Raw genomic sequence first — 15,604 nt, forward strand, 5'->3', positions numbered from 1 at the left:
ATCGCGCTCGGCGGCCATGGCAGCGATGTGTTTTTTGCTGGAACCAGCATATAAGAGTGCTACAATCGGGACATGCCAGTGCTGGAACCGGGACTTTGCACGGGTTAAGACTTTCTTCGATGACGGTGGTGGGGACAACCGTTGCTACAACGGGGCAGTCCATTTGCTGGAACCGGCCATGTAGCTACTACAACCGGAGATGGCCGTGTTGCCACGGCATGGACATTTACGATGAAAAAAGGATAGCGGACATGTTTAAGAATTTGTCTGATTAACCAGTTAACGTGACGATTAATTCCTACTTGTACAGTCACCGGATAGCTGATAAACTGATAACTTGGCCAATTAATTGATTAACTTGCCGATTAGCCTATTAATCTCTTACTCGCCAGCCAACCGAGCAGCTACCAGTTAGCGATTTTCTCAACAATAGATATCGGAGAGCGGAGAGTGAGGGGAGAACGATGACGCCGTTTTCTGCTATTTTGCGGTACCATATCCAACAAACCAGAACTGCTGAATCAGGCGGTTGGGGAGGCGACCGGCCGAAATTTCAGCCGGCTGTCCGGCGATCGGTCTGTTTTTTCATTTAACCAACTCGATCACTGGTCACTCGGATAAGAGACCGAAGCATAAATCCAGCCCAATAACCAACTCATCAAGACCACGCTCACGTCATATTGAAGGAACAGAACTCCTTAATTTGAACTGTTTTTCCGCTATATCATTATAGAAATTGTTTTATTTTATGCCCTAAAAATCAGCAATTGAACGAATGAATCGGCGGCCTGATTGTTAAAAGCTTGAACCGCCAATCTCATTGGTCCGGTCGCCTGTTCGGTTTTTTAAACTATGATTTTAATCCTTTTCGAGATATCTATGAAAAGATTAGTTGTGGGTTCCAGTTCGACCGTCCATGGAAAGTGCTTGATATGTCGGAATGGTCGTCTGTGTTGATTAAGTAATCAATTTACACAATTTTTTTAGGGAAGACCATCATGATTAGCTTTATTGAATCATAAAATATATGCATCGTCCACGAGCTTATGAACAATGATATCAGGTGGCTCGTTTAACCAATTAAGAGTAGACTTATTACAAAAACAGTAGTTAGCTAGCACATACGCTGTTTGATTACAAGAACGAAGACAATGCTTAAAAATGACCTTCTTAATCGATGTACTGATATCCACACATTCAGCAAAGAGAGCTGCAGCTTCATCCCACCATCTTTCCTGGCCATTGCAGAAATTAATTACTTGGAGAGAGTCTGATTCGGCTTCAATCCAGCTTAGCCCAAGAGAGTTGGCAAGATTTAGCGCATCTCTCATGGCCATCGCCTCCGTAGTAATTGCATCTGCAGCAACAGGTATAAATTTGCAGTGTGTGGCGATGAAATTTCCCTGTATATCTCTGATAACAGATGTTGTTGCCCCACTTCCTTCATTTGCAAAAAAGGTTGTATCAACATTTAATTTTGTGTACCCTGGGTCTGGTTTGCACCATCTAGCTTCTGGCATTTGCTGCAACTTTATCATAGTATTTTGGAAATTTGCAGCAATAGACATAATGGATATGGGCCATCTTCATGAGGATGAAACTGGCTCATCATGTGTTATTTTCCTGCGGATCCACCACAAATACCATGTGCCCACTACTAGTGCTTGTTTGAAATTGACTCTAGAATGTATCAAGAATAGATTATCCGGGAGGGATAGTAGATGTTCGAGAATAATTGAGCCCGATCTATCCACTGGTATAGAATCTTCAACGAGTTCCAGCATGCCTAGACGCCTCCAAACTTCCTTTGCATGCACACACTGGAACATCAAGTGCCTTACATCCTCTACACCCTGGTGGCATATCGGGCACGCGCCATTAGAGCCAACGTGTCTGTTCGTCAATATGGCTTTCAATGGAACGATTCACCGCAAAATCTTCCATCCAAAAATCTAGATTCTATGTGAAACTTGCATTTTCCAAAGGGTATTCCAAACTGCGAAAGGCGTAGATCCTCCCAGCCTTTCCATCATGTTTGCCTGCAACCTATAAGTGTGCATCCATTGTAAATGATACGCTGTTTTCACAGAAAAAATCCCTGTTCTATTGGGCTGCCATGCTATGAAGTCGTCAAAAGCTTGTACATTGAGGGGAATATAATCAGGAGGATTCTTCTAACATCCATGGGGTAGAAAATACTTTGTAATAGCTGTTCGTCCCACTCGCCGGTCACTGGATCGGTGAGTTCACATACTTTTGTAAGATTTGAGTGACCTCTCGGTGTAATCACCTTTAAATCTGAGCTTGAGGGTATCCAAGGATCCCTCCATATATTTACATCATTACCCGTGCCGATTCTTCATACATATCCTTTCTTAAACGTTCCAAGGCCCTTTAGAAAACTTTGCCATATAAAAGATGACCCATTCTTTGTGGTAGCATCCAACGGACTTTCATTGGGGTAATACTTCGCCTTTAGGACTTTTGCAACTAAGGAATCTGGATTAGTGATGAGTCTCCAGAACTGTTTAGCTAGCATAGCTAAGTTGAAGGAATATAAATCATGGAAACCCATACCTCCCTCATTTTTCGGAATACATAATTTCCACCAGGCCATCCAATGCATTTTCTTGTGCTCTTCATCATCACCCCACCAAAATTGTGCAATAGTATCTGTGATTTCCTTACAAATCCCTTTTGGAAGGCTAAAGACCGACATAGCAAAGACTGGGATGGCCTGTGTCACTGATTTTAATAAAATTTCTTTGCCTCCAATTGACGGTTGCTTTTCCATCCAACCTATCAATCTTGCTTTAATTATGTCAATGAAATGCCCAAAACAACCACTCTTGTCAGCTCCTATCATTGCTGGTAACCCAAGATACTTGTCAGATAATGTCTCTGTGTCAATATGAAGAATCTGGCTAATTTCTGCTTTTGAAACAATCGATGTATTAGGGCTAAAGAAAATGCTAGACTTGGCCAAACTTACCATTTGTCCTTAACTTGCACAATAGGTATCCAGTACATTTTGTAAGGAAGTTGCATTCATCACATCTGCTCTTATGAGAACTAGAGAATCATCAGCAAATAAAAGGTGTGATATTGACGGTGCATTCCTGCACACTCTAATCCCATCTATGCCACCAACTTTTTCTTCAAACTGCAACATACTGGACAATCCTTCAGCACAAATAAGGAACAAGTATGGGGAGAGGGGATCCCCTTGCCGAATTCCCCTAGTGGGTGAAAATATCTCTGTCTTTTGGGAGTTGAATCTAATTTTGTATCTAACAGAGAATACACAAGCCATAATCATGTCTATCCAACCACCATCAAACCCAAGTTTTTCCGTCATACCTCTCAAAAAAATCCACTCAACACGGTCACATGCCTTGTGCATATCATCATCATCATCATCTTCTTCTTTTTTTTCTTTTTTTTTTTGCGGAAAGCATATCCAACTTCACTTCACATAGAAAGAAAGAAAAACACGACTACAAAAATATCTCAGTAAACAAAGATGCTTTGGTAGACTCGAAAACGTGTTCAAAACAAGGCTCGTCTCTAAGACGGATTCGGTTTAGCGTCGAACAGCCGGCCTAGCTAGCTAACCATATAATGATGCGTACGTACGTACCATATGTGTGTGACTCTCTTAGGCATCAGCCGAAGTCGCCGAACGAACAGCGCGCCGGCCGGTTCCAAATAGCTAGCGACGTTCCGTGTTTGCTCCTCGCCTGGCAACGCCGGCCATGGCGCTGCTGAAACGCAGCTTCAACGCGGCGCTGCTCGACAAGGACGACGACTCGTACCCGTCCAAGATGCCGGGCAGCCTCGCGCGCACCACCGCGCCGGTGGCCAAGATGATGCGGCTGTGGAACTACAAGGAAGGCGCGGGTCTTGGCACGCACGGCCAAGGCATCATCGTCCCCATAAAGACCGAAAGGCGTTCTTCAAACGCCGGCATCGGCCACTCCGAGAAGCCCTACGACAACGGCCTTCCGGGCGCGCCCGCGTCGCTGCCAGCCGGACACAAGTGGGGCGAGTGGGCGGCTGCCTCACGAGCCCTGCGCCTTGAACGGGACTGCTGCGAGAAGACCCTCGCGCTGCTGCGCGACGTGAGGCTTCAGGGCGACGACAGCGCGGAGACGGCGGACGCGCTGGCGGCGATCGTCAAGTCCGAGGAGGTGCTCCAGGGGAAGCGCGCGCTGGGGGCGATCGTCAAGTCCGAGGAGGTGCTCCAGGGGAAGCGCGCGCTGGGGGCGTGGAGGGCCGCGCTGCCTCCCTCCGCCGTGCAGCACATCGTCGAGCGGGTTCTCGCGCCCAGGATGGCCATGAAAGCGCGAGAGTGGGAGCCGGTGTGGAACCCGGGCTGTGACCATTGGCTACGTCCGTGGCTTCCATTGATCGGAAACTTGCCGGAGAGCCTCTACGGCATTGTCGAGAGCAAGATCAGCGGCGGCAGCTACGACACCATCTCCCCATGGAAGGACTACTTCGACCCGGCGCATTGGGAAATCTTCTCCCGGCGCCACGTCTTGCCTAGGATGACACGGTGGCTGCAACAGCTGAGGATCACGCCCCCGAAGCAGATCGACGTCAAGTTCCGCACGGTGATGGAGTGGACGCCCCTCGTGCGCACTCAAGACGTGGTGTCGATCCTAGAACAAGAGTTTTTCGGCAAATGGGAGAGCGCGCTGCGCCATTGGCTGCAGTCCGCGAAGCCATCGCTGGGGGAGGCCGACGCGTGGTGCACCGGCTGGAAGAACCTCTTCACTCCAGAGCTGCTTGATGACAAACGCGTGCTCGCGCGTCTGGAGGCTGGCGTTGCCATGGTGGATCGACAAACGGAAGACCTCAACCGTCTTGTTTGTCATAGTTGATACTAGCTAGTCTGCGTCAACAGCTTGTACATACGGTTCTAGTCACTCATGATTAGCAATGTAATGGTGATCTTGTACAGTGGCGGAGCTAGCCGAAAATCACTGGAGGGCGGAACATAAATCATCAGTGTTTGGGTGGCCAAATGCTAAAAAAAATCTAATCTAATCCCTTCTAGAATTTTCTTTTCAGGAATTGATCCAAGGCTGGGGGGCAGCCCCCCTCCCTCCAGCTCCGCCACTGATCTTGTACATTATTATGATACAAATATATATAAAGCAATCTTCAGTATTTTTTTTTTATCAAAGAAGGGCTTGCCCCTTCCGATTTTCATTACTGAAAACTAAATCAGAGTAACACGCAGTTCAAACTAAGTGCTACCTACAAATTCCCAAGCAACACAGTAAAAGGCCAACACAGGCCAACAGACTCCTTAACCCAACACACTGGGCATAACATGATAAAGTTTTCGACGCAGCGAAACATGAGCTGAAAGATCTCTAATTCTACTACGATTCAAAGGGTCTTACAACAGTAAAAGGATCCTTACGATCCAAATGTTTAAAATTCCTAGGATCAAGCGGAGCTCTGAACTGGAAATGGTAACTTGCCTGCTCCCGCGTTCCCCTTCGCTTCCTCCCCACCGAACGGAGAGGAGAGCAGAGGCAGGAGGCGGCCTCGACGGCGATGGCGATGGCGACGGCGATTGGTGACGGCAGCGGCGACGCAGGTGAGCTCCATCCTCCCCCTTCTTCCTCCCCGCTCCTTCCCCATTTGCAACGCCTTGCCCCCCTCCGCCCTGACAGCAACTACTACTGCTCCCCCCCTCCCCCGCTGCTGTTCTCCTCCCCTGCCACGTTGCTCCTCTCCTCTCCTCGCACGTCGCCTCTTCGCCGCCCCCCCCCCCCCCCCCCCCCCCCCCCCTCCCCGGTGCCTCTCCCACCCCTCCCATGGCGACTCTCCTACTCTTCCCATGGCGACTCTCCTACTCTTCCCATGGCGACTCTTCTCCCAGTTGCTTGTTCTCATGAAACCCTAGAAATATATCAACCTCTTAAACCTGAATCCCTTTTTTGTCCGCACAAAATCTGACCCTATCGTGCCTCTTTCAGGTCATTTTGGAGAAGTAGACAGAGTTTGGGTAGCAAACCAGACCAATGCTGAGGTAACAATGTGCACCGAAAGATCAATTTCTTTGTCATGCTTTCTTCTATGTGTACTACTGTCCATGTATTTTTTTTTTCATTTTTGGTGTCTCTTCTTTGTTAGTGAATCCTCCTTTTTTCTTTTCTTTTCTAGGCAGTAGTCTGTTTGCTAGTATTTTTCTACGGGAATTTACACATTTGCCTACTCCTACGGATGATGCATTTTGGCAAGTGGTACTTTGCAATAGACACACAAACTCAGAAGTTGCATGTCAGGTGTACAATGGATGAATTTGCGAGCTGACGTGAAATCCCATGACAGATTAGCAAGCATCAGGCTGCAATACATATTAGGCATTAATGGTTCAGGTACTCTAAAACAAGGCTCAGATGTGCCACAAAAACAGGTCTGCAGTGCAGACTGTCTACTAGTACAACATAGTTATAAAAGCATCATGTCTGCATAGTTGCAATTACGAGTTTTTTCCAAAGCATCAGGTCTAGGAAATTACTAGTCTCTTCTCAAACTAATACTAGTATTACTACATCGCATCGCAGTAGTATCTGCCTAAAGTTGCTGTAGCACTTTGAGTATGATGTGATGTTTGCAGCTGGTTTGATGTGCAATATTTTCCCAGAGGTTAAACTTATTCATATGCTGTGCAATATTACATATTTTGGCTACAGATTCTGTTTGAAATATGTGAAGCTGAACCATGTATGAGCGCTTGTTGAATGATCAATCTTTTTCATGAAGTTCATACACTTGCTGATATTGTATATTATTTGGTTCTTTTATTATTGATGCAAAAAAAATCAAATTGGATAATTGATTACTGCAACATTTTGCTACATAATTTAAAATATGTGTGAATAGTAAAACAACAACAATGACAACTGTAACTTTGTAAGTACAACGTAGAGTATGAGCTTGTTTTTATCCAGTGATTAGTTAAACCCCGCTAACCTCCACAATTTCTTGGTGTGTGGGTGCATACCCAGCACATCATCTAGATCCGCGTCAGTCTAGATGGGGTCTGTATGCTTTTGTTGGGGCAATATTTGTAATTTTTTTTGTGTCGAGGTTCTCCAACAGTTTCAAATCTTAAGTCTGATTTGATTATTTTGTGCAAAATTAGAAAATGTTCGAAGCCGAGAATGAGAAAGCCAGTGATTTTGTTGATGCAAGTACGTCTCTGCCTGTTAAGCTTGAGGCCAGCTGCGTTGGGGTACTGGTACACCCCATTGTCAAGGCGTTGAAGGCTGAAGAGCAGCCATTGCACTCCACCAATGAGGAGACATCCGATGAGTTCTTGGATGTAAATTCATCTGTACCTATTGACCTCGAGGCCAAGAACGATGATGCATCCTTCATTACAGAGGTGATGACGAAGGAGGAACAGCAGCTATATGAGGCTCGGCTTAAGGTAGAGGAAGAAGAGGCTAGAAAGAGAGAACAAGCGGCAAGACTTGCTTTAGATCCTAATGCATGTTTTAGCAAGTTGGATGAGCTGCTGACAGAGACACAGCTTTATTCAGAATTTCTACTTGAAAAGATGGAGCAATTTACAGATGTATGAGCCCCCCACTGTGGTGACCTTTTTCTTATCTTCGTATTTATTGCTAGTTTTTTTTTTTTGATGATGATGCTGTTACCTGTTGGGTAAGCAGAATTTTGTTGAAGTTAAAGATGAAGAGGAGTCTGTGGAAGACAAGAAGAAAGGATGTGGCAGAAAGAGGAAAGTAAATTCTAAGCCACAATACAATGATGTGAGTGCATACATCATATATTATCATCTGTTATGTAAATATGTTCGTTGGTAATCTTTGGCTGTCTTCTAAATTATGGAGATGTTTTGTTTCATTGTTTGCCATGTACTTTTGCTTATTTGCAGTATTATGTGTAGTCTTTTACTTTCTCAATGGACTTAGGATTAAAACATATATTGCCGCTTGAAGAAAACTGTAGAGCGTGCTGTCCTGATTGCTTAATGTTAACTTCCCAAAATTCCTGATTGCCTTTTCTAGTAGCAGCATCCTTTCAAGTTACAACATACTAGTTCACAAATCTCAATTTAAGTGCCCTTTTAAATTTGCTGTAATACAGGTTCAGCTGCCTTCATAGGTAAGAATTAAGGCATTCCAACATTCCGTGACCAGTGTTACTTTGAATTGTTTGGACTTGTTGATTGTCATCTGAATCTAATAGGTCCATAATGGTGAACATTTATATTCAGTATTTAAGTGGGAACTGGTCATCATTCTAAAGTGGATGACCTGATATATCAATAAAGGGATCTGAATATATGAGAAAGTATGAGAAATAGTTGTCATTTATTTATCATAATTGTGTGCTGACAACATCTTGCTACTTCTAAGTACCAATAAAATAAAATGTTGTTCAGAAGAAGGCTAAGACAGCAGTGGCTGCCATGCTCACAAGATCTCGTGAAGATCGTTCTGCTTATGATGACACTCTCACAGAAGAAGAAAGATGGGAAAAAGAGCAAGCCAACCTTGTACCATTAATGACTGGCGGACAGTTGAAATCTTACCAGATAAAGGGTGTGAAGTGGCTAATATCACTGTGGCAGAATGGGCTGAATGGGATACTAGCTGATCAAATGGGCCTTGGGAAAACAATCCAGACAATTGGATTTCTTACCCATCTTAAAGGGAATGGTATGCATGGTCCATACATGATAATTGCTCCTCTTTCCACTCTCTCAAATTGGGTGAATGAAATCTCAAGGTAAGGTATCCAAATTTTATTTTCAGTTTTTTTAAGTGCTATCTTATGTGAATATACTTGATTTAGGTTTGTTCCATCTCTTACTGGCCTGATTTACCATGGAGATAAAGTGGCTCGGGCAGAGATAAGGAGAAAATTCAGGCCCAAAACTGTTGGCCCCGATTTCCCAATAATAATTACTTCATATGAGATGGCCATGTCAGATGCAAAATTTCTTGCTCGTTATAAGTGGAAATATGTTGTTGTGGATGAGGTGATGAAAAAGCACATGCTATTGAGAAAAAAAATCTACATGATGGAGCCATTTATGGTTCTCTACCTTTCTCTATTCCTTATTAACATGCCTCCATACTTTTTGCAGGGACATCGGTTGAAAAATTCTAAATGTAAATTATTGAGAAAGTTAAAGCGCATACCAATGGCCAATAAACTTCTTTTGACTGGGACACCTCTTCAGAATAACCTGGCAGAATTGTGGTCGTTATTGAATTTCATTTTGCCTGATATATTCTCGTCTCATCAGGAATTTGAGTCATGGTATGATTCGCTTAACTTACACATGCACTACTGGCTGCCCTTTACTATGGGTACTAATTTATTTATTTTTGAGTGGAAACCTTGGGTATTTTTCTGTATATGCCATTTTGTTTTAGTCTCCATATCCTGGCAGCAGTTCCTGTGTTCATCAGTTGCTATCCCCTGGCCTTTTTTTTCTTGTAATGATGATATAAATGAGTAAATATAAGCGACCTGAACATTCCAATGTAACTGTGTCTAGCTTTGAAATGTTTGACTCTGCCATTGGCTAGATGCCTAGATGTTGTGATATCAATTTGTGTATGAATCTAATAGCACATATATGTTGTTCTTTTAGCCAACATTTTTCAGGATTTACTATAAAGTGATCAACATTTGGCATTTAAGTGTATATTTTGGTTAAACGATGCAATAAAATCTATCAAATTTGATCAGTTGTGAATCGTATAAAAGAAAAAATTAGACAGTCGCAACATCAGTTCCCAAGCATGAATTGTCTGGTATAATTGTAGCAATTCCACTATTCAATGCAATTATCTGGTATAATTGTAGCAATTCCACTGCATTAACAATAATATAGAAACGTCTAGTTACAATGATACCCTGTTGTATGGGTATATGGCAGAACAATTACAACCCACATTGATAGACTCCCAAAATGGGTAACTACTATTTGCCACAGGGGGCACCGCCAGGACTCTCTGGTAGATGTCTTCATGCGCCAGAGTAGCCACCTCCCTGTTTGTCAGCCGCTTATTTTATAAAATTTCCTCGTCCCAGTATATGTTGTGTACTGATATGACATGTCTGCCAATTTAATAAACATTAGCAGAATTTTATGTTGTACCTTTTCTTATTTATTATATTGTCTGCTGTTAAACTTGTTATGTTATTATCTAAAATGCATGCTATGAGCAAGTAATATTGGAAGTAAGTATATGGATTTTAATACCTTCACATTGGGAGTTTTTGTTATAAAGATAGTGGAGTTACTCCCTCCGTTCCATAATTTGTGTCGTGGTTTTAGTTCAAATTGAACTAAAACCACGACAATAATAATGGAACATAGGGAGTACTATTTAAACATTCAAGGAATATATTTGGTTTATTTTGCCTCCTTTCATCTGACAAAAATCTTCTTAAAGGTTTGATTTTTCTGGGAAAGGAGACGAGGAACAGCAGGAAGAAGCTGATGAGAAGAAAAGAGTCCTTGTTGTTTCAAAGCTTCATGCCATTTTGCGTCCATTCCTTTTAAGACGGATGAAGGTGGATGTGGAACAGATGCTTCCACGGAAGAAAGAGATAATCATTTATGCTAACATGACTGCGCATCAGAAGCAAATCCAGACTCACTTGATTGAAAAGACATTTGACAACTACTTGTTTGAGAGCACAGACATAGGTATGCATATGTAAGCTTGTGCATCTTTTCCTGCACACTCACAGTCCATTGTGTGTACAAGTAAACAATTAATTCTTATATTACAAGTTTTTTCTATATTGTAGTGTTGCGGAGACCTGGCATGAAGATGAAGCTAAATAACCTAATGATTCAGCTGAGGAAGAACTGTGCCCATCCTGATCTTTTCAATGCTGCATTTGACTCAACAAGTGTGTCCCATAATCCAATTGAATGTGTCCTATTTGTGTTACACTCTATGTTTTTGTTTGCTAATTTTTTCTACATTGTTGTTCATTTGTTTGTCTGCAGGCCTTTATCCACCTACCGATAAGCTTCTGGAACAATGTGGTAAATTTCAGCTGTTTGACAGGTTACTGGAATCCCTACTCAAACGAAAGCACAAGGTTTATGGTTCTCCTTTACATTTCTTTGTGCCTTAGCTTTACTCTGCATTCATGCACATGCTAGCACATTTTTCATGAATTATATCCTAATTCAGTTAATATGTTTGTAGGTTCTAATATTTTCACAGTGGACAAAAGTTTTGGACATAATTGAATATTATTTGTATATGAAAGGCCTGAATATTTGCAGAATTGATGGTAGTGTTAAATTAGAAGACAGGATGAGACAGGTAATGTGGTAGTCTACCGATTTCTTACCAGTTTACTAGATAGCATCTACATCTTGAAGAATTGCAATTCTGTATTAATGTATGTGCATATGCACATGCCTTAATTTCCCAAGTGAGCACATGAGCAATTTAGCATCGAGCTCAATAACACATGTTCAATTATTATTTTATATGAGCAGTTCTGAGCTCATACATGTTAAATCTTACAATCTTAAAACACCTGTATGTTGTAATTTAACATCCCACAGCAGGGGATTCTCATATCCAACCAGCATATTAGTTTAACATACATGTTTAGCAAATGTGTGGTAGCTTAAACACGATTTCAAAACATACATCTGAGTTGGTTCCCAAGTACTGCCATTTTACTTGGACGTTTCCTGAGTTTTCTTCCTGTAAACTGGGCATAATTTGCTAGAATTGGGCATAACTTGTTACAACGTGAATTAGTTATCTCACTGAAAGGAAAAAGCTCTGACTGAATTGGCAGCTAATTGCTACCAGACTGGATGAAGTCGCACATCCATCTCCGATCCGATTCAGCAAATGTGTGTTAGCTTGGACATGATTGAAAAACACTCACCCGAATAGGCTCGCGACCATTGAGCCTGCATCTGCATGGTGCCTGAATTTATTTGGAGAACTTTAAATAGGGCAAAATCAGCTAGAATCGAACATGTTACAAATACATGGATTAATTATCTCATTTAGAGGGAAAAAGACTCACTTAACTGGCAGCTAATCATTACCAAAACTGGATGGAGTTGAATATTTCACTACAAGCTGGTTAGATTGCAAACTGGTGGGAACAGCAAACTGACGGTTCAATGGTTTATGGACCCTGGGCTTGAATGCACATAACTGTTTGTTATTGGAGAACCAGTGGTCTAATCCATAAATGTTCCTTATATTGATTTTATTGTTACATGCCAATCTTTCTCTGATTATTTAATGGCTGTCTATGGCTTTTATTTGGTACTGTTTTTTCTGTGGCAGATAGCAGAGTTTAATGACTTGAACAGCAGTATGAATATCTTTATTCTAAGCACACGTGCTGGTGGGCTTGGCATCAATCTTGCTTCTGCTGATACATGTATCCTGTATGACAGTGACTGGGTAATTTCCTGTCTATCTCAAGAGTTTGTAGTGTAATACTCGATATAGGTATGCATACACAAGTAACAGTTGTTAAAGTTTACACTCTCCCTGCACATGCCATCTCCCTGTTTGGATATTCATTTTTTCGTATGGGATGTTTTGTTTGTAGCCGTGCTCCTTGGTGAAAATCTGAAAATGCCCGCCTTTCAGTTACCTTTCATAGCTGTGATACGCTGAAGATTTGCTTCATTCTGCAGAATCCTCAGATGGATTTGCAGGCCATGGATCGATGCCACCGGATTGGTCAAACGCGCCCAGTGCATGTTTATCGGTTGGCAACGTCCAACTCTGTTGAGGTATGGATGGATGACCTGCAGACTCTTGCTAGGCTATGTTTTGTGGCATCGCTGCTCACCTCCTCATTGTCGCAGGGACGGATTATCAAGAGAGCTTTTGGAAAGCTGAAGCTAGAGCATGTTGTGATCGGGAAGGGGCAGTTTGAACAAAACAGCGCGAAGCCTAATGTCTTAGATGTAAAGATTTCAGTCTCGGCTATAGATTGTGTTCTTGTCTACTGCGTAAATTGTTTGTTCAGAAATGAAACACCAAAGGAAGTAAAAACAAAAGCGAAGCAACTGGGAATGATGGCTGATTTGCTCTTCTGCTTTGTTGGAAAATGCAGGAGGAGGAGCTGCTTGCGCTGCTGAGGGACGAGCAGGACGAGGAAGACAGGATGATCCAGACCGACATCAGCGACGAGGACCTTTTGAAGGTGATGGACCGGAGCGACCTCACCGGCCCGCCTGCCGCCGCCGATGCCCCCCCTCTTATCCCCCTGAAAGGGCCTGGTTGGGAGGTCGTGATGGCCTCGAAGAGCGGTGGCGGCATGCTCTCGGCGCTCACCAGCTGAGCCCCGACCTGGCCTAGACATGACGACGCCTTGGCAGGCATTTCGGGTGATTCGGCTTGGTCACCGCTATCTAGTTGATGTTTTGGCGAAAGCAGTATCCGCCGAAGTAATTATTGACCGCATGGCATATGTGATACAGTATGTGATAACATATCTCGAAAAGAATCCAAAAGGAAGTAATTATTGACCGGGCGTTGCACCCGTAGATTAGGTGCTCTAACTTGAGCTCGCACCTTCTTTCCCATTTGCTTTGGGTCAGCAAGCTATGTAAGACTGTTATGGTAGTCTATTCTGAAGGAGGTTGGAAGTGTGTTGCCAGAACTCTGCCATACAACAGTCTCGTAATAATAGGAGAAAATAATTAACGCGGTAAGCGTACATTTTTTACATAGTACATCTTGCCGGTCGAAATGCCTATCCAATCCGACCGAGCTCAGCTCACGACGGCCAGTTCCTGTACCATCCGGCCCAGGCGGAGACGAGCCCGCTGATCCCCAGCGTGACGGCGTGGTTGCAGAACGGGTTGGGCTCGATGTCCGCGACGGCGATGACCAGGTCCGCCAGGTTGGCCGCCGTCCCCATGAGCCGCATCACCCGGTCCGCCCGGATCCTCCGCACCTCGCCCTCCCTCTCCTCCTCCTCCTTCCCCTCGCCGCCGCGCAGCAGCGCCCTCTCCCGCCTGATCCCGCGCCTGATCATGATGAAGTCCATGACGATGAAGAAGACGTAGCCGACGCACTCGCCGAACGCCGACACGAAGCTGGCGCGGCGCGCCAGCCAGGGCTCCAGCACGCCCACGCGGGACAGCCACGTGAAGTGGTCGAAGAAGAAGTAGACCATCTCGCCGGCGTTGGCCAGCACGGCCAGCGCGCCGAACTCCCCCGGGGACCGCCGCAGCGCGTTGAAGCCCGTGAGGGACCGCCCCGACCGGAACACCTTGCGGCTCAGCCCGGCCGCCGTCTCCCAGCTCTTGGCCCGCCCGGCCAGCCCCGGGTGCGACGTCTCCGCCGCCCAGTGCGCCAGCTTCGACACGTACTGGTACGTCTTCACCAGCTTGTCGATGCCGTCGCGCTTCGCCAGGAACACCACCAGCTTGTCCAGCGTGTCGCCGGCGCCACCGCCGCTCATGGCGGCCGATCGCTCTGGCGCCGCTGCTGCGGCGGGTCAGGGGAGGCGCGCGCGCGCGTGCGTGGGAGGTCGATTTGCAGAGTTGGGTTGTGGGAAATGGACGCGATGGGTAGATGTGTGTGGCTGGGTGGGGATAAAGGGCCGTGGCGGGCACTTGGCTGGGATGCGTTTGTCGTCTGCGCCATGGGTGAGTGATTTTCTGGAGGTGGCGATCGAGGATGGATTGAGAGGGCCGAGGAAAGACAAACACTTTTGTTTGCTTGCTTGATCGGTTCATTACTTTACTTTCTCTTTATGCTTTTTTGTGGCTAGGTTCTGCTTTATCTTTATTCCGTCGACCACCAGCGTAGTGCATTTTGCCTTCCGACAGTAGCATTGGTATCGAAAATATGGTTGTGTCTAGGCCACATCTAGATATGTTTTAATTATTGCACATCTAAGTGAGTGAATCAAGCATAAAGAGAAAAAGAGAAAGAAAATATTCACACGAATCTCAATGTAAGATCAATGATATATGACTTAGATGTGCAATACTTATGGCACATCTAGATGTGCTTTAGCAAAACTGAAATATTGAAATATTAGTATCAGATTTGCTGGACATTAGTGACCTGGATTTCGAATTTGGGCCGTTCAATTCGGTGGAGAAGGAAGCGGGCGTTGGCGGCACCACGACGTGCGGTAGCGAGGCCCGGGGACACCGTCAAGGCCTCTACCAGAAACGAGCCATAGCCGGTGGGGGCGAGTCCGAAGATTGATGGTTCGGGGTGGGGGTGCAGGTTCGTCGGAAAATTCAGATGATTGGCCGGTTTAGAGAGATGGTCGAGGGCGACGGAAAGCATGACGGTAGGGGGAGGGCGGGGCGGCCAGGCGGTCTCAAGAGCGTCGCCGACCGTGGGCGACAGAAGCAGGCGGTTCGGCCGGCGATCGTGGGCAGTTCAACTTGAGATCATGGGAAAGACGATGAACGATGCTTTTCAGGAGGTAGAAGGAGATCTCGCCATTCCCTTTACATCCAACTTTGAGAAAAAAATCGACTGACCAAAAGAAAATCCAGTCTACTAACCCCTACCCCGCCCCTATAAATATTGGGGTTTTAGTGATCTATACATCA

General features: G+C 44.8%; 3 protein-coding genes across 4 annotated transcripts; 2 read left to right on the plus strand and 1 right to left on the minus strand.

Annotated features, from left to right (window-relative positions):
- Positions 1–3,663: 3,663 nt before the first annotated feature.
- On the plus strand, positions 3,664–4,991 carry LOC123053888 (septin and tuftelin-interacting protein 1 homolog 1-like). Its single transcript, XM_044477485.1, has one exon. It carries the CDS (start codon positions 3,756–3,758, stop codon positions 4,884–4,886), a length of 1,131 nt encoding a protein of 376 aa, XP_044333420.1. The 5' UTR covers positions 3,664–3,755; the 3' UTR covers positions 4,887–4,991.
- A 330-nt stretch (positions 4,992–5,321) lies between these two features.
- LOC123053887 (ATP-dependent DNA helicase DDM1) lies at positions 5,322–13,753 on the plus strand. Of its 2 annotated transcripts, XM_044477484.1 has the most exons (15): positions 5,324–5,614; positions 5,997–6,049; positions 7,169–7,603; positions 7,701–7,799; positions 8,435–8,781; positions 8,848–9,034; positions 9,143–9,318; positions 10,464–10,720; positions 10,825–10,929; positions 11,030–11,124; positions 11,235–11,354; positions 12,351–12,470; positions 12,710–12,808; positions 12,884–12,985; positions 13,135–13,753. In XM_044477484.1, the coding sequence occupies exons 1-15, from the start codon at positions 5,572–5,574 to the stop codon at positions 13,360–13,362; spliced, it is 2,466 nt and encodes an 821-aa protein (XP_044333419.1). In that variant the 5' UTR covers positions 5,324–5,571; the 3' UTR covers positions 13,363–13,753. The 2 variants fall into 2 exon arrangements, with proteins under 2 accessions (XP_044333418.1, XP_044333419.1); XM_044477483.1 differs by having other exon boundaries at positions 5,322–5,614; positions 12,710–12,985.
- On the minus strand, positions 13,687–14,689 carry LOC123053889 (peroxisomal membrane protein 11-4). The gene has a single exon (XM_044477486.1). The coding sequence runs from the start codon at positions 14,488–14,490 to the stop codon at positions 13,801–13,803; it is 690 nt and encodes a 229-aa protein (XP_044333421.1). The 5' UTR covers positions 14,491–14,689; the 3' UTR covers positions 13,687–13,800.
- Positions 14,690–15,604: the final 915 nt, after the last annotated feature.

This window comes from Triticum aestivum, chromosome 2D (genome assembly GCF_018294505.1).
Source record: "Triticum aestivum cultivar Chinese Spring chromosome 2D, IWGSC CS RefSeq v2.1, whole genome shotgun sequence".
NCBI classification, from domain to species: domain Eukaryota; kingdom Viridiplantae; phylum Streptophyta; class Magnoliopsida; order Poales; family Poaceae; genus Triticum; species Triticum aestivum.